At 42.5% G+C, this 25,104-nt stretch overlaps 1 protein-coding gene across 1 annotated transcript; it reads left to right on the top strand.

Moving 5' to 3' along the window:
* The first annotated feature begins 1,244 nt into the window (after positions 1–1,244).
* On the top strand, positions 1,245–23,640 carry MYL10 (myosin light chain 10). Its single transcript, XM_059486995.1, has 7 exons — positions 1,245–1,281; positions 9,878–9,964; positions 12,649–12,724; positions 14,067–14,171; positions 17,578–17,656; positions 22,611–22,659; positions 23,405–23,640. The coding sequence occupies exons 1-7, from the start codon at positions 1,279–1,281 to the stop codon at positions 23,501–23,503; spliced, it is 498 nt and encodes a 165-aa protein (XP_059342978.1). The 5' UTR covers positions 1,245–1,278; the 3' UTR covers positions 23,504–23,640.
* The last annotated feature ends 1,464 nt before the right edge of the window (positions 23,641–25,104 follow it).

Below are 25,104 nucleotides of genomic sequence, written 5' to 3'. Positions count from 1 at the left end.
TTTAGGAACCATGATTTCATGTCAGTGGAATTTTGCAATTTCATAGTGGTTAATGTTTTGGCTCATTGCAGCAATTCCAATGGGATGGAATGTGTATTAATGTCCACGAGCATTCCCTGGGAGACACAGCCCCTGTGGCTCCTACGCTGCCTCCTGTTCCCTTCCTGCTCCCACTGCCACATTCATGACCACACACCTCTTCTTTCATGCTTTGAAGTCCATGACCCTCCACCACTTTGCAGTATTTTGGGATATGGCCGCCTCTTGTATTTGTGGGGTTCCCAGACAGAGGAAGGAATGATGAATCTGACTGCATGTTCTTTGAAGGCAAATTTATTATTTTATGATACTGTATTATATTAAAGAATACTGTACTAAACTATACTAAAGAATACAGAAAGGATAGTTACAGAAGGCTAAAAGATACTAATGAAAAACTTGTGACTCTTTCCAGAGCCTCAACACAGCTTGGCACTGATTGGCCAATAAGTGAAAACACTCACACCAAAAACCAGTGAAACAATCACCTGTTGGTAAACAATCTCCAAACACATTCCAAAGCAGCAAAAACACAGGAGAAGCAAATGAGATAATATTGTTTTCCTTTTTCTCTGAGGCTTCTCATCTTCCCAGGAGAAGAAATCCTGGGCAAAGAGATTTTTCCAGAAAATATGATGATAACAGCCCTGGACTTCAGGCATTTTTATAAATTCAGGGACAAGAGACCTGACCTGAGTCACTTTATTGCCATCTGCAGAGAGGTGCTTTTCCACCCTCCAGTTATAGATGCAGTTCTGCAGAGCCTCAGATGCTTTGCTGGAGCTCTGAATGCCTGCACCAGGCTCTGGGGCTACTGAAGTGGCCAGGATTTATTGCTGGTTTCCCCAGCATTTTCTCAAGGATTGCGTTTCCCTTCCTGCTTTTTCAAAATGCCATGTCCACTTAAAATCTCCCAGTGCATGCCCTGTGTTCATTATTCAGCAGTACATGGGAAAACCCCTTCAGCTCAAGCTTGCTGTGAGTGCTGTACAATTGTATCCCAACTGCCTCCTCTACTTATCTGCTGCATTATTTCTGTGAAAGCAAAAGCTGTGCGTGGAACAGATGCTTGGAATGGTATTGGGATCCAATTACTGCACTTTTCCAACCTTACATCTATTGTCTAAACTTGGAGCAGGCATATTTTTATTCCTTGGTGACACTATATAAAGAGACAATTGGCATTGTGTTTGTTGGCTGACTGGTTGGCAGAGCAGGGGTGGAAGGAGCAGCAGCACCATGGTAGGTTTTATCCTTCCCCATGTCTCTTTATCTCTGTATTTCTTTCTGACTCTTATGATTCCAACAGAGCAGGAATGATCACACAGCATCCCATGAAATCTCATTGTAGTATCACATCCAGAATGCTGATATACCCCACAGAGTGAGCTGGGAACTCCCAAGGACTGCTCTGCATGTATTTCACAAAGGAGGAAGGCACAGAATACAGATGGAATTGCAGAAAGGAAGAGCTGGTGCAGCTCTGTCCCACATTCACACTCCTGGCATGGCTGGTGTGAGATAGAATTAAGATCTGCTGTGGTGTGATGGGGACTGAGGGAAAGGGATTTCTCTGGAACTGGGTCTGTGCTGCTCTTGTGACCATGAGGAGAAGTAGGAAGCTCTGCAGAAATTTCTGTGTTGTGTTTTTGCCCTGCTCACTGTTGGCTTTTGGCTCTGGGACTCCACCAGCCACCTCACTTGATGTGATTCCAAAGAGCAAAGAACTCCTGCCTAAGGAACTGTGGGCAGATCTTTGTCTCCTGCAAATTCAGAGGAATGACTACAACAGTATTAGGAAAAAAAAAAAAAAAAAAAAAAGAGCAGGTGATTTTGTCTCTGTTTATTTTGCTCCTTTTTGCAGGTCCTTTTCAGGCTGCCTAAAAGCAACGCTGGCCGGTGGCTCCCTGGGGCTATGGAATATTTCATTGTGGAGAACACCAGAGAGGGAGCTGTATATGAAAAGCTTTCTCAAAGCTTAGTTCAAACTTGATCCTATTTAAGCAGGTGATGAATGTGATCCACGTGCTGTTCTGAGCAGGGCAAAACCACATTCAATGGCATTTCTAAAATCCATGCACAAAACAGGTTCCAGTTTCAGCCAGTGCCAGCCCAGTGTCAGTGGTTTCACATTAATCATGTTCCTCACCAGTGCTTCAGAAGGGACCTTGTGCTGATTATGCCTCTTCAGGTGTGGATTTACAGGCTTCCCTTTAATCAGCCTCAGAAAAGTCCAAACCAGCCCTTTTTTGGGTGGGGGACAAGTGCTGGGTCTTAGCTTTTCTTTTTTCCCTTTTTTATTTTTTTTTTTTCCCAAGATTTTACTTATCAGTTTTTTCCCTGCCTGCTTAGTTCAATGACACACCAACACTCATTGATGTTTGAAGATATTCCAGGACATTCTGTGATGAAATGCTTAAGTTAGGAGACGTGAAAATATAGTGAGAGACTTGTCTGTCTCCTCGCTCCCAGCTCAACTGACGATGCTCTGTGGTGGTTCTTTTCATTGTGCCTTTTGTTTTGGGAAAATCTCTTCTGAGGTACCTTACTATACAGGGACACATGAAACAGATTTAAAATGGAAAGAAAAAAATAGCCTTAATGAAAGAAAGCTGAAGAATATCTTTACATAAGGAAGTGATCATTTTTTATTAATCAGAGGGAAATGTATATGTAATTATGCTAGATGAACTCTGTGGGGAGGTTTTTTTCTCTCTTTATGATGTCTTAAGGGATTTATAAATATTACAGAGGTTTTATAGCATCATAATATTTCAGATGTGCAGTAAAGCTACTTTCAAAGGATTAGTGCAGACAAAGCAGCATAGTAAAAAATAATTACAAGTCAGCCAGTGCTACTAGGCTCTGACATCCAGGGCTGATGACAGTGAGAGAGGCAGGGTTCAGGGAGATAATTTTTCTAACAAGAGCAGACCACACAAGTGCTGTGGAATGGAGTTCTGAGAACTGTCTATGGCTCTCTGTTAATTCCAGGGAATTTCAGACGAGCTGGGTCTGTGGTGTCTCCCTGAATGCTCTGTGCTGGTGGGCATCAGGAAGGGCAGTGGCACAAGGAAGGAGAGGGAAGCCTTTTTCTTATTCCCCAAACATCCCCGTGTTTGCTCAGTTTGAGTGACACCTTGTAGCACATTTCTGTTTGCTGAGGGGAGCACTGTGCCCAAAAATAGCCTGCACCCTGCTCAGATGTGCTCTGCAGGCTGGAATGTGCCACCTGCACTGAGACAGCACCGACCGCAGCACGGCCACGGTGACTGACCTGGCAGCTGGAACGGGGCTGCTGGTGGCACTGCTGCTGTGGCTGGGTGTGACAGCGTGTGTGTGACAGTGTGTGTGACACTGTGTGTGTGACAGTGTGTGTGACAGCCCTGTGAGTGTCCGTGTGTGTGTGACCATGTATGTGTGTGTGTCAGTGTGTGTGACCATGTATGTGTGTGTGTCAGTGTGTGTGACAGCCCTGTGAGTGTCCGTGTGTGTGTGACCATGTGTGTGTGTGTGACAGTGTGTGTGACAGCCCTGTGAGTGTCCATGTGTGTGTGTGTGACTCTGTGTGTGTGTCACTGTGTGTGACAGTGTGTGTGTGTGCGTGTGTGTGCATGAACGTGTGTGTTACAGCCTTGGGAGTGTCCATGTGTGTATGTCAGTGTGTGTGAATGACAGCCCTGGGAGTGTGTATGTGTGTCCATGTGTCTGTGACTGTGTGTCCCTATGTTTGTCCATATATGTGTGTGTGTCCCCATATGTGTTTGTGTGTCCATGTGTCCATGTGTGTGACAGCCCCATGTGTGCACACAGGGACTGCTCATCTCTTCACATGAAGGAGAAGAAGATTTGCTGGGTTGGGAAAAGCAGCTGTTGAACTTTGGCCCATCTGCTGGATTTTGGCCTATCTGTTGAATTTTGGCCCATCTACTAAATTTTGGCATATCTGTTGGGTCTTGCCCCATCTGTTGGGTTTTGGCCCATCTGTTGAATTTGGGGTGTTCAAGGTGGAGGAGCCTGTGGTTGAGAGGCTGGGGAGGCTCTGCTGCTCCGGGATGAGTTTGGCAGATGAAGCCTTCCCTCTGTGTGTCTGCAGGAGAAGGAGCCTGTGACAGGGAAGGGTTTCTGTGAGGAGGAGGAGAACCTGGAGTGTCCAGAGTGTGAAGCAGGGAGGCTGCAGGCCAGCAGATTTCTGTATCTAGCAGGGATCAAAGGTGTGTCTGTGTGGGTGTGTGCAGGCTGGGACTGCACACAAAATGGAGTGGGGATGAGAAGGGAGGGGTCTGTTTGTGACTGCAGAGCAGGTAATAAAAAGATCTTCTCTTTCTCACTTCTGATAACGTGGTTTATTTGAATGATCTGAGGCTGCTGCCTGTTTGAAATGCAAATTGTGCCCTTAGAGCAGTTTGTGTTGCTTACTTCTCTAGACTGTTCCCTCCAAGGCATGCACTTGGGTTGGCCTTGTGCTGCTCACCTGCCATGGAAAAGACCTAAACCCCTCTAAAAAATGGTGGCTTGTCCGTAGCTGGGTTGTTTGGTGCAGATCTAATGTAAATTATCTCAGCAGAGCAAACCTGTGAGACAAAAATCAACAAATATCCTGTCCCATGCTGCAGCAATCCCTTGTCCAGGCCTGAGATGCAACTTCTGATTCAGAAGCTGTATCTGATGATAACAGAAATTTGAAGACAGGAAATGTCAGCACCGAGATCCCAGAGTGGATGAAAAACAAGGAGAGAGTGTGATGGATGAAAAAGTAATAGTAACTGAGAGTTGACATCATACAGTGGATCACAGCAGGGGACAAAGTCTGAGCAAAATGATGGATGATTCTGCCTTTTCTGTAGTTGTACATGTAGTTGCAGAGGAAGGAAGTACAAAATGTGAAACAGTAAAAACCTGGTGGTATCTTATGTCTACTTTGTCCTGGACTGAATAAACACTTAAGGGCACAGGACAGCAAAATCAAGCTCTTAACAGTGTCCACTGCTGATTCTCCCTGCAGGGCTCTCTCCCTGTTCATCCACTGAGTTGTCTTTCATAGAAAAATTAGAAGAAGACACAATAAGTGGCTGAGTAAGGAAGTGTTTCTGCTTGTGTTTTTGACTTTGCTGTCAGGAACACCACATTATGTCATTATTAATTATTAAGAGCATTTTCTGAGGGGCTTGGAGTATGGTGGGCTAAACAAGGGAGTGACCTCCCCAAACCTCTCCAAACCAAAACCAAATCAAACCCAAAACCAAACCAAACCAAACCATACCAAACCCAAACCAGACCAAACCAAACCCAAACCAAACCAAACCAAACCCAACCAAACCAAGCCCAAACCAAACCAAACCAAACCCAAATCAAACCAAACCAAACTACACCAAACCAAACCAAACCCAAACCAGACCAAACCAAACAACACCAAACCAAACGACACCAAACCAAACCCAAACCAAACCCAAACCAAACCCAAAAAACCCCAAAACAAACCAAACAACACCAAACCAAAGCAAAGCTGTAGCTTGTGGCAGAGTGCTGCCCATCTCTCCTGACTGCCAGTGGAGATGTTCCTGTGCTGCAGGAATGCCAGGTGAAAGTTTGTCACTTCCCACTTACTGAAGGGTACAAATGTGCCCCTGAGCAGCCACTGAGGGACCTTGCTCACCCTGCTGCATCTTGCCTGGTTTTCCATATTTTTCTTGGTTGTCTGCAAAATGCACTGAGTGGTTGAGATGATAAAGCTCTGCAATAATCCAGTGTCATGGATCTGCTCTGGCATCACCTCTTTATGAATTTATCAGGGCAAACAATGCCTCATGTTCTGAAGTAAGAACAAGGTATTTTCATCTCCTTCCTCCTTTGTATGTAGAGGCAGAAACTGATTCCCCACCCCCTTTTCTTCTAGGTCACCCTGAAATCAAATTTCCTTCTGATTCCCTTGAACATCACTCCCCTCCCACCTTTGCAGCATATAAAAAATGGATCCCTTTTCTTACATCCAGAGAGGCAAAGGCCACACACACTCATTGTCTCTGCCTGCCTGTGTCCCTGCACACCCTGGTTCTTTGGGGCTCCCTGACACTGCCAGAAAGGAGAAATATAAAGAACCTCAGTGAGGGAAACTCAGCTCAAAGAAAATGTCTGGTACAGCAGAGTTTTCTTGGGACCAGATTTTGGTATGGTTCCATTTCTTCATTTAAAGCCTCTAAAACAAACCAAAACCAACCAAACAAAACAACAACAACAACAAAAAAGACCCTTTAAAATCTAGGCTAATTGAAAGAGTGCTAACACTGGAAAGACAAATGAGTGATATGCGACAAGCCTGTGGTTTCTCCTCTAAAGTGAAGTGTTGTTTTCTTCACAATGGGATGATTAATACTCTCAGGCAGGAATATTAATAGGCTTGTTCAGTTGTTGCAACATTCTTCCCACTGCTGTGCTATTGAGGCCTCGGAATCCGAGCCCAGGGGACCCTCAGCTCTTCAGTTTCTCATCTGGCACGTTTTGTATGTCACTCTCACAGCACATGTTGCAACGAGAGCTGCTCTATCTCTGCAAAGTGCAGCCTGGCGCACTTTGGTTTCAAGAGTTGGGAAATCAAGGCAGGCAGAAGGGATGTGTCAGTCACCCACTTTCTCCTCTGTGGGTCACCTACTAAATCCTTGACATCTTAGAAGCCATATGTTTGCTCAGCTCTGTGATGTTCCTTTTAATATGTCATTCTTTCAGAGAGAGACTCTGGAGTCAGAACCATGAATGTGATCATTAAAAAATTCTGGAGTGTTTGGAATTGTCAGACAGCAGCAGAGAACTGTCCTGTTCTGAGTTATTCTTTTCTGTTCTCTTAGAGCTGTCTTTTAATTCAAGTTACCCACCAGAAAAACAATGAACTCTGTTCTGTTCCTGCTCCACCTTCTTCTCTCTCAGCCTTCCCCCTCATAGCACCTCCCTGCCCACACCTTGTGCAAAATTGGGGTGCAGCTCTCTCTGTGATTATGAATTTTCTGGCTTTTAAGGGCAGGTAAGCTGCATTCCCAGTACTGGGAACTGGTAATCCAAGATGCTCTATGTTGGACACTACAAGACTTAGCTTGAACCTGGTGATGGAAATCAAACCCACGTGGCAGCTGTTCATGGGCCCCTGTGAAATGTATTGGTGGTCTCAGCCCCCTCTTATTTATGAGCAGGTCATAAATGGGATCCATATCCAGACCTTCAGCAGAAAAACTAAAAATTGATTGGGCATCCTGGGCACTGATCTTCTCTGTCATCCCTGGAGACAGCAAACCAGAGAGTAACAGTGAACAAATATATTAGGATCAATTTTTCTAGTACTTCTTCTAGGTTGGAAGTAAGTTATTTTTAAGGTCCCACCCAACCCAAAACATTCTAAGATTCTGTGATGCTACAGTAATTATTCCCTGTATAATCAGTTTTCCATCTTCTTTGCCTTGAAAAGAACTTCACTAATGTACAGAAGCTTTTTGGGCGGATTTTAATTTGCTGGTCTTTTCTAATAGCTATTGAGCTGCAGCTTTTGCATTTATCTGGTCCTTCCTTAGAGCTATGGCTCTTGCTTGAAGCCTTACAGCCCAGAGAACCCAATAAACTGAGGAATAATGGAGGAATTGCCAGTATTTGGCATTTAGAAGAGCTGGACCCCACTGCCCATGGTTTCCTAGCACGGGGAATATTTATCAGTGTGGGCATGGATGCTGTGTTTGGCCCCAGCAGAACAGCCCGTGAGGAGGGCAAAGCCTGTTCTGTGTCCAGCAGGAGCAGCTCCAGGAGCCCTCAGAACCAGCCCCACTGCCCTGCCCAGGCCCCCAGCCCTGCTGTCCCCCCACAGCTGGCAGGACTCGCATCTGCTTCCCCTTTACCTCAGGGAACAAACCCATGGAAATACATAGGATTGTTCTGAATATTTCCATTCGATCTGCAAGTGTTGAAAGCCTCCTCCAGGCACCTCACGTTATGTGGAAGATTGCCCATTACTGCTCAAAATAGCACTTATTTCATGTGGAGGAGGAGGAGGAGGGAATCTGTTTATTCCAAAATCAATATTTCTACATTCATTAAACATTCCACTTATTAACTTCTTTTTTCCATGCCTGTGGTGGCATTCTATCCTTGTTTTTATCCTCACTATAGTATATTTTTCACCTAATTTCCATTCCTATTTCCAAATTTTAGTTCTTTGAATTAGCTGATAGGAGCTTGACATGTCTGGAGTGTGGGTATGTGGGAGAGTGTCTAACATTGCCCTAATTTCCCCCCTTCCATATCCTGGGATCTAAACCAGGGTGGCTGAGTGCAGAAATCTGCCTGGCAAATTAAATTGATCAGACAATGTATGCTTCAAACAGAGTCAAGTGGGAATATTTTCTTGAGCTGCTCTGCTCCTTAGGATATTTGAAATCAGTATTGAATTTGAACTTTCACAGGCTTTTTTATTTTGATGAAAGGAGACAGTAGAAGTTGCCTTCTGTTTCATGCAGAATAGCCCAAACTAAGTAAGACTAATTTTCTGTGACACGAGAACCAGGTGGGACTATGATAATGAAGTTTAAAAGTAAAAATGATAAAGAAAAAAGTAATCTGTCTGGAAGGGAACTCAAAAGGCATTGCAGCTCATTATCCTGCCCCAAGTAAGGATAACACTGTGGTTAAAACACTTCTGTAATCATTTGGAATCACAGATTTTATTCTTTACTGCAGAACAAGAACTATATTGTCTTAGGCAAGCTGGTTGGGCCCTTATTCAAAGATATTTAATGAAGCCTAGTTCTGACTGAGTTTTAGTGAGCATTAGATTCTTAGATATCATTGTAGCTCTTTCTCCAATCTTGCTCTGTCTCAGCCTCCAGACTTGAGAATGGTGATAAAAGCAGTCCTGCCCTTTCATTTTAGATGATTATCTTGAATATTAAAATAACATGGTCTGGTAAGGTACTGCACTGCAGTGCCATAGGTTGGTGCAGGAGTAGAGGCTCCAGGAGTAGAAGGTGTTCCTGCTTGGGAAGGATTAATCTGTTCTGTCAGTGCTGGTCCAGACCAAGCAGATTTCCAAACATTTCTGTGTGAGTAGGAAATGATATAACTTCCCTTTCCAGCTCCTGAGCTGAGTCTTCATGCAGGGCCTTGTTTGGAGTCTGGCTGCCAGTCCCAGCATGGGAACTGGGAAGAGGGAGCCCTTGGAGGCACTTACCTGAATTCTGGAATTTCTTGAGACAGCAGGCAGGGAATTCTAGCTCATACCTTCAAGTGACACCACTGCACACCAAGGGCTAGAATTCTAGGGAATTCCAACTCATATCTTCAAGTGACACCACTGCACACCAAGGGCTGTCACCCCTGAGCTCTGCAGAGCCAGCGTGGAACGGGAGAGGTCCCTGTGTGACATGGCCTGGGGTCCTTTGAGGTGGAGGTGACCCTGCCCCAGGAACAGGCAGCTCCTGGGGGAGCCAGCAGTGCACCAGGCAGGAGGCTGGGCCCCACTTTGGGTCCCTCACCTTTTTAAAGGCAGCACAGTGACAAACTGTCCTGGTTTGTCTGAGCTGTCAGGTCCCAGGACACAGCAGGGAGTGCAAAAAGCCTCAATCTGTTAATAAGGCAGCAATTTTTATACCTTGTATAAATACATATATATATATATATTACATCATATCTATATCTAAATCTATCTGTCTATAAGATTGAATTTTAAAACCTTGCAATAACAAAGCACAATCCTCTTGTATTACTTGACTGTGTAGTTTTTACCTTCTGTTGAAGATATAATTTGTTTTCATGGGTGCTTAACAGACAAAGGAATATATATTTGATCTTCTTATTTATATTCCAGGCTCCCAAAAAGGCAAAGAAGAAGATAGAAGGTGGTTCCAATGTTTTCTCTATGTTTGAACAAACCCAGATCCAGGAGTTCAAAGAGGTTGGTCACTACTCTGCTGTTCTCTATAGTCTCCTGTTATTGCTAATGAATAACATAGGTTTTGTTTGTAATCCTTATTCAATTCTCCATCTGCTTTAATAGAACACACAGTTGTTTTCTGAATCATCCCTGTGGTTTTGGCTGGTAGATCATTTTCCTTGTGTGTTTGTTTGTTCTTTCTTTCATTCTTTCTTTCTTTACTTCCCTCACTCACTCCCCTGTTTCTCTCTAGACTTATTTGAAAAGCACCCAAGCCCCCACCCCAAAATAAAGGAAAAGCATCAGCTCATCCACTTCAGCCCTGATTCAGGAAAATACTTGAGCACATGTTTAAAGTTAAGTGGTATTTTAAATAAGAATAGTCTTATGTGCTCAAGTATTGTCCTGAATAGAGATGCCAGGCTGAACCAGGGCTTTCATTGCTGCTCTGTTCCACAACAGCAACAGAAAATATTCATCTGTGCCCTTCTAAAGCTGCCCACAAAGGAGAAATGAAAATGCCAAGAAGCCCTCAGCTTTCTCCACAAATGCCAATAAAACAAGACAACATGTGGAGATGAAGTAAGCAGCTTTCAGCTCCCAAGGGATTTGGTGGTCCAGGCACTGTAGGTTCTTTGACCAGTTACCTCTGAGGAGGTAAAACTGATGGGTGGCCTAAAAGCTGGAGAATATAAAAGACACATAATCTGTTTGATGAGTTTCTGCTCTTTTTCTGTGGGGACAAATTCGACAGTCCATGAGACCATCACATTCTGCACTGGTTTGTCATTTTAAATTACTGATTTTTTCCCCATTTTTTCTAACTCATGTCTCCAAAGCAATTTCCAGTGTGATAAATGTCTGCTCTTTCATGTTGTGCCTTCTTGTGGCTTTCAAGTTTACTTTTCTTGAGGATTCCCACCAGGAAAGCTCAGTGATGGACAAGACCAAACCCAAGGCAAGGCCTGGGGATATGACCCAGCTAAATTAACTGGAACCACTAATCATTTCCCCGCAGTCAATGGGAATATTTGACTCTCTTCTCCCACTTCTTCTCCATATCATAGGAACCTTCAATTTTAATTTCTTTGGGAATTACTGTTTGAAGATGGACCAACACAAAGAACTGGACAGAATGCCATTATTTGATCTTCTTTAAATAAGACAATACCAGGAGCATTTCTAGGGGGATGGTGGCAGAATAATGGCAAAAGCATGAGGCAGTGGAGTGGTCGAGTGAAACCCAAAACCATGTTGTGTCTAAGGACTGCAAATCTGGGACACATATTTCTGAAAACCTGGTTTGGATTAGAATATTTTTATCTAGAGATTTCAACCAGCTCATCAGCAAATGTTTCAGCATTGCTGTTATGTTATTTAAAATTCATCCATTACAGTGCCTGATGCTCTTCCTGTCTCCTGTGAGCTGCCTGGGTTTGGCTTTGCTCTTCATATCTTCTTTCTCTTTTGCTTCCGAATTATGGGGAATCACCATTTAAAGCAAGGGCAAAACATCTCCAAAGAGTTGGGCTTAATTTTTTGTAAGGGGATTGATTGGAAGGTAAATATAAGATTATGAACATAATACTGAATGGAGCCTCATGGGCAAACTGGGCTGTGAGCAGTGAGGCTTTGCAAGAAACTGGAGGAGAAAATACCTGAAGATTTGTGGAGATAACTTATTCATGGGAAGAAATGCACCCTGTAGGGCAGCAGACTTTAAAACTCTGCAAGTTACTGCAATCTCAGGGGAGCACTGTCTGAAGAAAGAATAATTCCTGGCCATTGCAAAGATACTGTCCCATATTGATGTACCTGTCAGACAGATAACCAGCTTCAGAGTCATGCCAGGATCAACTCATATTCCCCATGGCATGGCCAGGGGAATTTCAGGTCATTAAAATCTTTCCAAATTAATGAAAACATTATAAGTGCGATGGCAGCCAAGAGATGGACACACAAATGGGTAAACAGATAGATGAGCAGTTAGCTGGCTTGGTAAACAATGGTTAGAGCACACCAAATCTGTGTTGGCTGAAAATAAAAAAAACAACTGTTTTTATCTATCAAAAGTTAAATTTTGCCTGACAAGGGTATTTAAGGTCAGCACATCAGTGTCAGTCAGAGCACACAGCACAGTCTCAAAGATGCAGTGTATTGGAAAGGGGAAAAACAATTTTATGGAACTTACATTTCTCAGTACTTTTGAAAATTCAGCTATCTCTGTGTGATGGATCATTCTAAGGCTCAAGAGGAATCGACTTCAGGTTGATAGCAGAGAGATATCCACAGAAATGAAATGTTTTACAGAAACATTTCAGCCTTGTTCAAAGAATGGAGTATGGGGAAGGTATAAACACAGAGCAAACTCTGGCTAAATCTGCCCTGACTGAAGCCTCCCTAATTCAAACTTTTATGGGTTAAGGGCTGAATGGCTGGAGCTGCCAGCATTGGCTTCAGCCCAATGCACGCTGCACTGAGCATTAATTTAGTAAGAAGAAGTTTGGGTGGGTTTAATTAAGCCCCTTGCCAAGATACAGTAATGTGTTGAAAGTGAGGAAAGTGCAATGATGTGGAGGAATCAAAGGAAGTTAAATATTCCTTTTTACAGCATGAATATCATCCTCCCATGGACTGATGTGTGTGACTGGAGCACTGTTCTGTGCAATGGAAATGGCAATTCCTGTTCCTTTTCCTTCCCACAGGCTTTTACCATCATGGATCAGAACAGGGATGGCTTTATTGACAAAGCAGATTTGAGAGACACATTTGCTGCACTAGGTAAACTAACAATTCAATACTTAAGAGATATGCTGTCTCAATTTCAAGCACAGAAGAAAGGTTGGTATTAGAATGACAGTGGGGGAAGAAATGAGATACACGGGGGCAAAAGGAAACCTGTTGTGTTTGACCTTCCTCCCTGTGGTGGTTGGGATCTCACTGCACAGCTCCAGCTGGAAAGTGTCCTGAGCAGGGAGTGGAATGAAGATCTGATCCCTCCCCTGCAACTATTTCAGAAGAAGCCCACCCAAGCAGGGGTCCATGCCAGGCATTTCTGATTTGCCTCTGAACCCAGGCTTTTTCATCTGGGAGCCATGGAATATGCACTGATTAGCACTGCAGTCATGGACTAGCTGCCCCTCTGCCCACACAAACCCAGGAGGGCTCCATGTGAAGTTCTGGGAGTTTGTGTGGGGTGAAATGTGCATGTCATGAGATTAGGTATTGTCCATTCCATGGCTATCACAACCTTGATGATATCAAACACATAAGAGCAAATCTTCCCAAGGAAAGAAAAAATTCAAGCGCTCATGATCCCAAACCTGGAGTTGTATCCTTCTTGCAGCATTTGAGGCTTGAACAGTGATGTAGGCATTTGGGCTTTTGCCATCTGGAGCTTATTAAAAAGAGCTTGATAAGAATCTTTAGTGCTCCCCGGGGTGGAATCATGCGCCAGCAGAGTCAGTGCAAGGAGCAGAAGCTCCTGAACTCTTTATTGTGACAATGAGGTTTGCAAACTTTGGCCTGTAGCTACTGTTACCCTGAAATATTTATTTCTTAAGGCCAAGTTCTGCTATCTTTCCTGTTCAGTGAAGCCTTTCAATGCCTATAAAGTACATTCACAGCAAATTACCACTCAATTTGAGGAGGGTTGCCAGGGTCTAAACTCTCATCAATAGGGCTGCACAAGGATGGGGAAGGGATCTCATCCATCTGCCCTCTACTCAGAGAGGTGTCTCAATATCCACGAGGGCAAAGACTGAGACCTTGGATTCACTTCAGTCACTTTGATCTCTGCTATATTAATATCAGTGGGGCCCATATTTCACCTGAGGTAAAAAAAAAGCCCCAACTCAAAAAGCAGTTTATTTGGAAGTTCCCCTTCTCTCGTCCACTGCTGGCCATGTCTGTGTTATTTATCCTTCTTGCTCCTTCAATCACCCTTTGATCTCAGAGCCAGCTCTGCCAATTTCTTTTTCACTGGGGTATTTGGGAGTTGTGTTCTACCATGTTATTAGCAAAGTTGCACAGAGCCCTGAGCTCCCCAGTGGGAGGAGATGAATGGGAATCGTTTTTTGAAACACAATTTGTGATTTATTATGAAAAATGATCTCTGCTGCAGGTCGTCTGAATGTCAAGAATGAAGAGCTTGAAGACATGGTGAAGGAGGCGCCAGGTCCTATTAACTTCACTGTCTTCCTTACTATGTTTGGGGAAAAGCTGAAAGGTAAGTACCTCTGGGGGATTGGAGAGGTATCTGTCAAAGATCCTCAGCACTGAAATATCTCAGCACCTTGCAAATTACAATAATGTCTCCACAGAACAGTGCTTAGAGGCAAGGAGGGATCTCCAGTTTTGCAGACAGAGGGGAAGAATGAAAGGCTGAGGGACGGTGCAGAGGACAACTCAAAGGTGTGATTTAGCTTACACAAACTAACATGAAAGGGCTGAGTTGGGGTCCAGAACGTGATGAAACCTCAGCAGCCTGGAGCACAGTGCAGGGGAGTTATTCACCATCAGAAGGCTCCTGGGCTGAACTCCTGCTCATGCTCTAGTTATGGCACTCCCTGTGTTAGCTGGTTTTAGGTTGTTTTTTAAAAACCCACCCTTTTTGCACTCCTTAGGACATTAAGCAAACATGGGCTTTCCTCATTTTCTGTATTAATTGTAACTCCATGGCCCAACCTCAGTGTCACTTGAGGGGATTTTGCCATTAGGTGAAGATTTTACTGAATAACCCTTAATGAGGTGGATAAACTGAAATAATTAAATTTCAGTGGATTTACAATGATAAGGGAGAGGGATTTTACCCATTTCCCCAGAATATGTAAGGAACACTGTGGGAAGTTCAGGAAATGTGGGTAGTAAATTCACTGTGTGAGCTGGTAATTTAGTCATGTTTCCTCTCCAGTTAATGGGTGGAAACTGCAAGAGGGGGGGTGTGAGGCCAAGACAGAACTCCAGTCATCTTCCTACAGGCATGAGAGAAAGGTGAAAGCCTTCAAAGCAGGGCTGGTCTTAGCCAAGCACATTCCAGAAGTTTGTAAAAATAACTAATGAATAGAAAAATGGAAAAATCTGATCGTATCTTCTTAAAAACATTTATTGTTTGGTTGATGGACTCTGGCTTTGTATTGCCAAACACAATTCCAGTGAAGGGTTTTCTATGCTTGGAATAGAAAACAGAGAGGTCTGAAAGAAAGAATTCATGTAGCTGGTTCTGGAAGAAAGACACTCTTGCTAAAGAGGGCAGGAAGTCTGGGAAGCACGAGGGGTGATGGAGAAGGCTGGCTGAGGAGAGGATTTTACTGCCCAGACATCAACCTGTGTGTGGCACCTCCACCAGGACATTCCAGGTGTCTTCTGGCAGAGTAGGGAGTTCCCTCCTCCATATTCTTCCTCCTGGGATATGTGAATGCTTGCTGTGGGGTGCCCTGCTGCCCATTCCATTTGTGAGCATGGAAATGAGCTCTTCCTCCTCTCCCCTCTTCCTCCTCTCCCCTCTTGCCCCTTGCTGGAGCTGGCAAAGCCTCTGGCCCTGCCAATCCTGAGGCCTAAAAGCAGAGCCAGCACAGGAAGGTGAATGGCAAAGCAGAGCCCTCTTGTCTGCAGGTTTCCTGTTGGCTACTAGCAAAGGAGGAGGGTTTTTTTAATTTCCATTTGGTGAAGGGAAAATCACAGCTGTGCTTGTCATGCCCTTCTGGTTGGGTTTGTCATGCAAAGGAAGCAGAGCCAAAAGACTGCACATTCCCAATCAAAACTAATTGGGATGAAGAGCCTTTGTAGTGCAATTAGAAAGGGAGAAAGGGCTAGAGGAAGTGGATATGGCAATTTTGCAACACTCTTTATTAGCTAAGTACCACTCAGAGAATTTGGTGAAAGGTGCTTTCTAAGTAAAATTTGTTGTGCTATAATTGATTTCTGTCATAAAGGGGAAGCTGGGATTTTCAGGATGAGCTTTAGCTTTGTATGTTGAGATTATGATGCCAGATGAACAGCTAACAAAACTCGGTTTATGTTAATGCCAACCACATGGAGCTGCTTCTACAGGGAGTCAGAATAATACAATTTGTACAGAAAACAGAGATGCCGCACATCAAAGAAACCACTTTATTTACCAGCTAATCAATAAAGAATGCCTGCTGCATTGCTTCTCTTCAAAGCCAAAGTCCAAGGATATGACAGAGTAGAAAATGTAAAACACAGTAAGGAAAAAAAAATCCCCCCCACAGCGGCGACTACTTAAAATGCAGCCCTCTCCTCAGAGCTGGGGGATGTTTCTCTTCATGGGACAATCCAAACACTCATTAAACACCAATGCTCTTTGTATTGATCACAGATTCATTGCAGTTTGAATGCACTGCCTACAGCTTGGCAAAAATAATGTACATGGCCATTGTGTGGCAAGGAGGAGGCCACATAGCCCAAGGTGTGTTCACTATTCTATCCTGCAGGATCCCGCTAATCCTTGTGAAATCTTCCAAACAAAGCAAACTGTGAAGGCACCAGGAGAGTCTGTAGAGCAGGGAACCTTGGCTGGGTTCTGTTCTGGTTCTACCTCTGCCAAACTTTGAAACAAACTTTGAATCTGCAACCCCTTTGTGTTGTATCCTTTTTTAATCACTCTTTCAGCATACCAAATAGCTTCATTTTGTCCATGGAACCAGTTCATCTGCTTGTAAATTTGGTTTCCTACAGTTACAAAGATTTGTATTGTGTATACTACAGGAATATTTTGAAATATTGGGGAACAGTCAGGAACAGAGTACACAGTGTATCCTTTGGTGTGGGTTGAAAATGAGTCTACTCAGAATCTGCAGCATTACAGAATAGTCAGAAGCCCCAGCCAAGATTAAGGCACTGTGAAAACGAGTCCCTGACACAAATGTTTTCCAGTCTAAAGAGATGGGATAGATAATGGAAGGAAGAAAAGGGAGACCATTACAATCATTTTACTGCTGGGAACAGAAGGACAGGGATATTAAAGTCATACTAAAAATCTGTGCCCAGCTAAGAGCAGAAGCAAAATCTTGTAGCCACAGTCTAATTCTTTACACCATCCTGTTTCTGTAAGTAACACTTAATGAAGAGACACTTAAGGAGAAGGGCACAATGGGATTTAAGTGCAGATCACCATCTCACATTGATCATCCTGTTTCCATTGCATTCCATTGGCATTTGGATTTTATGATGAGCTCCATTTCCCTTAGTGAGGGAAATAACCTCTTCTCTATATGGCCAAGAACAAGTAACATCAAAAAGTGTTTTTACAAGGAACGTACAGTGCAAGATTAAAGGAAGCCAGTGAGGGAAACAGTTTGTTATATTTTCATTTCTGAAAGCCACTAATCCTCTGGGTACTGATATTGGAGACCAGTTCCTGGAAGTTTTCTCTCCTGCAGACATAGAATAGATATGAGTTATTATTTTTAAGCTTCTGAGCATTGAACTATTCACCTCTATTGTTTATCTGACATGACAAATGCTGCCGACTCAGGGAACCTTTGTCTTCAAACCCACAACTGCAGAATTCTCCATTTTGCACTGTTTTCAAGCGAATGTAATTACTTAGCAAGTATTCTGCAGCCAGAGAAATACATCCAGGCTTCTAAATTATATTTCATTAATTTCAGGCACGGACCCAGAAGAAACCATTCTGAATGCTTTTAAGATTTTCGACCCAGAAGGAAAAGGCCGCATAAAGGCAGACTAGTAAGTTTATTTCCAATCCTTTAGAAGAATAACAACAATAATAATAATTGCAGAGTTTTAAAGAACTGCTTAAAAGCTGCATTTTTCACAGTATTTTAAGAGGCAGAGAAACATTTAGCTTTGTAAGCCAGAGTTAAAAGTCTGGACTGTTGTATGAATGTATTTGTATACCAAAAAGAGATGTTATTGTCTTCAGACATTGCAAGAGCCAACGGAAATATAATCACATGTAGGCCATTAGATAGCCTCTTTTTGAAGGTCTGGATATAAATCGACACATGACTCTTTGTAAATTAACTCCATATGTAAAATTAAAATGAATGTCTGGTGCCTAACTCTCAGTGCTTGACTAAAATGGGAAAGCTACTCCCCTCTTTAAAAAAGTGATCAATTTAATTAACTCTGAGACATGGTTTTAGTGCTGGACGTTTTCCTTTTTATGTGTTTATCATTTGAGCCTTCTGCTTCTAGAAATAATTTGCTGTAAAATTCCACTAGATACAGTGAGAGCCAAACCAAATAATACTATTAATAATCTGGCAATTATTGTCAATATGGCTATTTTTAAATAAGGAGGCAGAACTTCATTTGTATTCATATCCTGTTGCACCAACAAAGCAATGTAAAAGGACTTTAAGAGGTATTTGCACAAATGCAAACCCTCCTTGCACTGCCAGAATGGTGCAAGCAGGACTTTCAGGTGAGTGAGATAAATGATATCACATCAGGGCAGAGGATAAGATATTGGACCTATTGCTCCAGAGAAGTGGTTTATGTACCTAGATTTTATGTATATGCTTAAATTTGTTCATATGCTGAAATTTCCTGGTGAATTTGGGGTCTGTACTTCTACTGCAGCAGCCATTTCAGGTGGTTTTTATAAAGCATGATATGTATAGGAAATCTATCAGGGAACTACGAGTTACAAAATTGCATTTACATCAATTATTGCTGTTTATGATGTGATAGCCTCTGACCAGAACCCTGTGGAGATTTCCATGACACTATCTGCAATAATTGATGAAAGGTAGTTGGAAATGTAAGATTCTTGTTCAATATCTCTTTCCTTTACCAAGGTGGTTTTCTATGGCAGTACCCCAGTGGGTCTGAGAACTTCTGCAATATGCAAAATAAGAGAGACAGTCCTTTGAGTGAGAACTTCCAAATTAATTAAACACAAGTGGATATAGAAACCAATCAGAAGGAACAGAAGGTTAAGACCTGTCCTGATGGTTTTGAGGTTAACATCACCCAAAGAGCTTGGGAAGAAGAGTCAGAGGATCATATCAGAAGTGACTCAAACAACAGAATTAATGCAGCCTTTTACCAAATAGGGCAGATCACACAGTAGTGAAATCACAGCCATGAAATACGACCTTCTGATACTCCAGAACCCATGAAATGTTATATTTCCCACCACTATCTGTAACAATATCCTGCATACAAAATCTGCAGCTTGCCACCCTGTGTTCAGCTCTACATTCCTTGGATGCTGGAAGCCAGTTGGAGTTTGGGGCAAATTAGGAATGCAGTATCACACTCCAGAAGGAAGATGAGAGAGAAATATTTAATTTTTCCTTGATGGAAAAGGTCAATCTTGTCCCCACCCCCACTGCACTGCTAACATTAGACAATTGTTTTAGTTCATCACCACAACAGAGCATAATGTTTACTTATTAGACCCGAGGGTAATGTTGATCATTACAGAACAAACCATTAAATCAATTCTGTGGATGTCTTTGAGGTTTAACTTCTATTCATATGCTTCCAAAATGTAGACATTTGAAGTTTTGAAATAATTTTTCTGTTGGCTCACGCAGCCATTTCAATGCGACAGTTAATGCTAATAAATAATATTTCTCCGTATTAAAAAATCCTGGAATGTTTCTCTCAAAAACCAGTCATGCTGACCTTTTAATCAGAACTTCATTTTTATGTTCATGGAGTTAGCATCCTTCTGGGGATTTTTATGTTTCTTCCCTCTGCATGTTTTCACCTCTAGTCTGGAAATGACTCACTTAGTCCATGTGATGGTAGCTGGGATGGAGCCTTCTAACCTTTCCAGAAGCTCCAGTAGTTTATAACTTACTTCCAAATTCAATGACAGACTTTGTTTGTCTGCATCATTATACCACACATAAAACCCTTCCCACAGCATGATGTCAAAAAGAGAAAAAGCTCCCAGTCCCATTCTCAGCTGGTGTAAACTGGGGCAGTGTTTGGAAAGGTTGGATGATTCAGTCCCAAATGCCACTCGTGGGGCAGAGTGACTCAGGCCAACACCAACTGTGCCTGATGCTGAGGCCAATGAAACTTTTCAGATTTGGGCCAAATGAAAATGGACCCAGGGGATGGAAGAGGTCCCAGGCATGCTGGGCTTTGGAGGTGTTTGGCTGAGCTGGAGATGATTCTCCCCATAGCTGTGGAGCTCTGCTCCTTCCCACTCACCTGGTTTTCTCCAAGACAGCTCTGTAGAAAAGGCAAACCCAGAGGAAAAGCAAAAATGTCCCAGAGATTTTACAGATAATTTTAAAAAAGGCTTTAAAGATATCAGAATGCAACAAGGTATTTGTAAATATAGAATGAATTTATGTGAGCCAGGACAAGAGACAATATTTACACTCCTAAGTCAAGGCAAATGAAATGGATTTTTTTTTTTTCTTTTGGGGAATGGAGGGTTTGGTTTGGTTTTTGGGCTATTTTTTGAGAAGAATATAAGATTCCTAAAGAAAACAAGATACAAAACCAAAAAAGTGCATAATTTTTGGCTTTGGAAATGGTGAGTGTTTGTTTCCCTATAAAATAAATAATGGAAAATGTGCATGGATCCTTTAGTCAGTCCTTCTTCCTTGTGAGTGTGCCAGAGCCTACTGGGCTGTGCATCAGAAGATTATAATTAGATATTTGATCTTTTCTTTTCCCCTAAATACTTTAAGCATGTGAATAGAAGACACACAGTGCCCAGATCTCTTTTTAATTCAGGCTTGTTTGCAATGAAGTTTATTTGTGACTTCTGACAAAACTGCTGTAAGTGCTTCCTTCTATTCACCAAGCTTCTTCCTGGATCACACTTCCATTTGCATTTGCTAATTCTGTTTGTCCAGGGCATATATATCCAATAATCCATCTATATCCAATATATCCAATAATTTATGCTGAGGGGAATGATCTCTCTACTCTTGCACCCACTGATCATTTGAGAATTTGCCTTCAAAAATGCAGTCACATACCAAATGGCCAGAGGAACAGAACAGAAACAGAAACTTGAGACAAAGGGATGAAGAAATTTAGCTAACTACAGAGAATGGTGAAGTAATGCAAGAAAAATATACCAATTAGCTTAAGCTCTGTGTGTTCCCAAAGCTTGCACAGATATTTTCACACTTGTCCTTCTTCATTGTTTTCAATTTTCCCTTTCTGGGCTTCCAAATGTGCATTTATACCAACAAGAGCTGCAGAAGTGTCTGTGCCCCTGCTGCAGACTGGGATGTGTAGCCTTTTCCTGGAAAAAAATAATTTTTCAGAGCTGTGAGTGCCATTGTAGCTTTGCCACCCAAACTGCACTTCTGTCTGGGGGACTTTTCTTATGTGCTGAAAGGGAGGATTTATTGTTTTGCCTGAACATCTGCACCCATGGTAGGTGAATTTTGCTCCCCTGCAAGTGTTCCTGTTCAGGCATGATTTCTGTTATAAATATTCTATATATTCTAACATTTATGTTAGAAATAGTTTTAAATATTCCCTTTAAAAAGCAGAAAGGACTTCTTCTAGAAAAGCTGCCACTCTCACTGCCCCCACAACAAATTCTTGAAAAAAGCAGCTTTTTTTTTCAAATACACAAACTAAACCAGATTTCTATATTTGCCTCAGCTTTTGTTTTTGTACAACAGACTGCTCACCTGTTATCACAGCTTTACAGTTTGTTTTACTGCTCCAGAGCTGTGTCTGATAATGTATAAATACATTTGGTAGCGACAAAAGGAGACAACTCTGCCTCTTCAGCGTGAATGAAAACTGTGAGATTAATATAGGAATTCTTCTACAGGAAGAGGAAATTATTGGTGTTATTGAAGGGATGTTTATGTGAATCTAAGTGAGTTTATACTGGTGAATGTCCCAGCACGTGGTGCATGTGCTGCCCTCAGTACATGAGAAACTGGGGGAGGTATAAAGATATTTTATGTACAAGGGTTAGACTAGAAAAAAAATTAATTCTTCCTGGCTTTTCTATTCACCTCTAAACTTAGTTAAAAAAAAAAAAAAAAAAAAAATTACGTGCTCGACTGCCTTCCCACAATGGGTTTAAAACAGAGGGTAAATCAGCTGAGAGTCTGCCCCCAAAAGATTCTCTTTGATGTAATTGCACGGGATGCAGATTGTGTGTGGGATAAGCTCCGTGTTCCAGCGCTGTGACTCCAGATCAAGACAGGGCACCGTGAAATACAGCAGGGCTCATGCAGTTCCACAGCTCCTCTGGGAATGGCTGCATGCAAATAAAGCATTCTCCAGTGATGACTGGCAATAGAGGCTCGAGTTCTCTTTCAAGTCCTCTTTCTCATTTCATGCTCTGTTCCTTTCATCCTCAGATTTTACAGAAAATATTCCCTCTTTTGGTTTTGTTAAGTGATCCAAACTTTAAGCAGCAAGTGAGGAAACCTACCATTTTAGGCTAAGATAAGCATACAAAACTGCTGTATTTCAATTACAGTAATAACCTTAAACAATTTTAAACCTCTATAAAGTGTCACAAAAGAGAAATAAGTTGGCAGAGCGAGGCATTGACACTGATGGGTGCCCACAGAAAATCTCTTACAATATCATGTAAGGATTAGCAGCTCTAATTTATGCGGTCACACAGATTTTCTTTCAGGCAACTTCAGGAGGGATCTTGCCATCTGAATTGTCATGTGCCATTATCACCCTTTAATCAGGTTATTTCATTTTATTTGAACAGCATCAAAGAAATGCTCATGACACAGGCAGACCGGTTCAGTCAAGAAGAGGTAAGGAACTTCATTCAAACCAGGAATCCAGCTCCTGTTCAGCACTAAGTCCTTGCCCCTCTTTAAATGCATGAATTTAGCTGAAATCCAGCCTGAGAGGAGGTTGATGCCAGCTCTGGCAATTAGAAACAATTCAAAGCATCTCTTCTGAAGAGCTCCATGGTTAAATCAAAGTCAAATAGATTCTTTGGACTCCCATCCAAGTGCAAGTGTGGCCTATCTCGTGCTGCTCCTCCCCATGGAGGGCAGCTGGGCAATTGATTTACTGGAGTCCAAGTGGATTTGGGTGGGGACTGTGTTTTGGTTTCCATTTCTGTGAGTTACTTGGTTTGAAATCTGAAATAAGGTACTGACTTGGTGGTTTGTGAGAGACAGCATGGATTCTGCTGTTTGGGAGGAATTTAGGGGCACTTTATTTTCAGAAGAGGAGATTGAGTGGAGTTGGTCTGTGGACAGAACAGACTGGACAGTCTGTTCCAGTCAGAACAGAGACTGGACATTTATCAACCAGAGCTTACCTGGGGTTCAGGGAGAGCTCTTTTCAACAGAGAACTTCTGGGATTCTAGCAGAACTTTATTAACCAGTTATGTTCCAACTCTGGTTTCAACTTTACTGAGCCCAAGGAAAACTTCTCCTTGGTGGTTAAAGGACCAGGGCAGCAGGGAGCTGAGCTGGGTGTAAAATGAAAAGCTGTTCATGTTGCTGTCCCACAGTCTGTGACACTTCTCTCTGTTTGCTTGGCAGATCAACCAGATGTTTGCTGCTTTCCCTCCAGATGTCTCTGGGAACCTTGATTATAAGAACCTCTGCTATGTTATCACCCATGGTGAGGAGAAAGACTGAGAGCAAAGAGAGGAGCTTCTCCTGAGGTGATGCACCCAGTTATTTCATGATGCTTTCATGTGCAAACATCCAGGATGTGAAAGCCACATGGTCATTGGAAGAGAACCAATAAAATAATTGAAAATAGATTAAAGTTATTTAATGCTCCTGTTTTTATAAAATATCAAAATACCAATTTTGTGAGGGTTTTTTCTCCCATCTTTTTTTTTTTTTGCTGTCAGTGGTTTGAAATGGAATTTTCTTGATGAACTGGTGCTTTTGTGATTTATTGACAAACCTAATGTTCACCAGATGGTCCATTGGGCACTGCAGTCTTACTTAACCTCTTGTCTTTTATACATAAGCTCCATGTATTAATTGAGAATTCCTCTAGCTTATTGCACTAGGAAGAGTGTCTGGCAAATAGAATTATGTTCCATTCCACAGCCCCTAGCAATGGAAGTGTAAATAAAACAATCTGAAGTTCTTGTGAATATGCAATATGCCCTCCCCATCTCTGATGTGGCCAGTTCCTGAAACCACTGGACTCATTTGCTTTGGTGCAAAAGAGCAGAAATAGTGGAATATTGGCTGTTTTCCTCATGGTAAAGTTCATCTAGGTGCACTGAGAATGCAGGAACAATGAATTTCCTCCTTCAGAGACATCTTTATTATGTGAGGAGGTGACCATGACATAACAATAACACCTGGTGTGTCACCTTTGGTGACATCCTTAGGTTTCAGTGAGACACACACACACCAAGGATGTGTTTGGCCAAAGATCATCAAGTCTAGGGACAAAGGGAACAATTTGGGAACTGCAGCCCATGAAAGCAGATTACCTCTCAGTTTTCTAATCCAAAAGCAGCCTGGGTTTTAAATGCCCTACAGTTTCTTGTATTTGGACTTCTAGGAACAGGACATATTGACATATTCTGCCTATGTGGAATATTGCATGAACACTTCCTGCGTGGGAGGCAGGAGGATGCTGCAGCCAAAGGAAAACAAGCTTCTGCTGTTTTAACAGCTCATGAAAATGCTTTCCTTGTGCATCAGTGCTGCTGGAGCCACAGTCCCACAGACACTGAGAGGAAGAAACAAACCACTTATTTTCTGTTTCCCTCTTCTTAGGCTTTGTAGGAAGAGAACTTGAGGGCAATGTGCTGAATTCTGCCCTCATCAAGAGGGGCGGAAATTCCATGAGAAAGCTCTAACATCTGCATGGTTCAGGGATGTGACATTCACCCCTACCTGCAGTTTCTGCTGTTCCAGCAAAATCCTGCACTCTGTGCATTTCAGTAATAGAGAACAACTGGATTGAGAAGGCTCTCAGCACACAGAAAATTAATAAAATAAATTTCCCCTTGCCCCTGCGTGCAGAAGCTGTGTGAACATTCCTGCACCAGCACTGTTTTTCCAGTATAACAAATTCATTCCAAATTTTATCCAGTAGGAATTATCTCTTTTAAATATATCAGTGGGCACAGCTGGGGCAAAACTCACTCCTTTCCTGCAGGAATCTTGCTGAAGATGTGGACAAGGCTTTAACACTTCTTGCCACCTGTTCCTGTAAGAACTGAAGCATCACCCAGAGCTGTCCCTCCCAACGCCATGAGCAGCCC

Source organism: Ammospiza nelsoni, chromosome 21 (genome assembly GCF_027579445.1).
Source record: "Ammospiza nelsoni isolate bAmmNel1 chromosome 21, bAmmNel1.pri, whole genome shotgun sequence".
In the NCBI taxonomy this organism is placed as follows: domain Eukaryota; kingdom Metazoa; phylum Chordata; class Aves; order Passeriformes; family Passerellidae; genus Ammospiza; species Ammospiza nelsoni.
This window is presented reverse-complemented; position numbering and strand designations above follow the sequence as displayed.

Bases quoted from the DNA above. Each gene is read 5' to 3' on its own strand.
- MYL10 (XM_059486995.1), top strand. The intron at 12,725-14,066 runs GTAAACTAACAA...TCTCTGCTGCAG, and splicing joins AGACACATTTGCTGCACTAG to GTCGTCTGAATGTCAAGAAT. The intron at 14,172-17,577 runs GTAAGTACCTCT...CATTAATTTCAG, and splicing joins GTTTGGGGAAAAGCTGAAAG to GCACGGACCCAGAAGAAACC.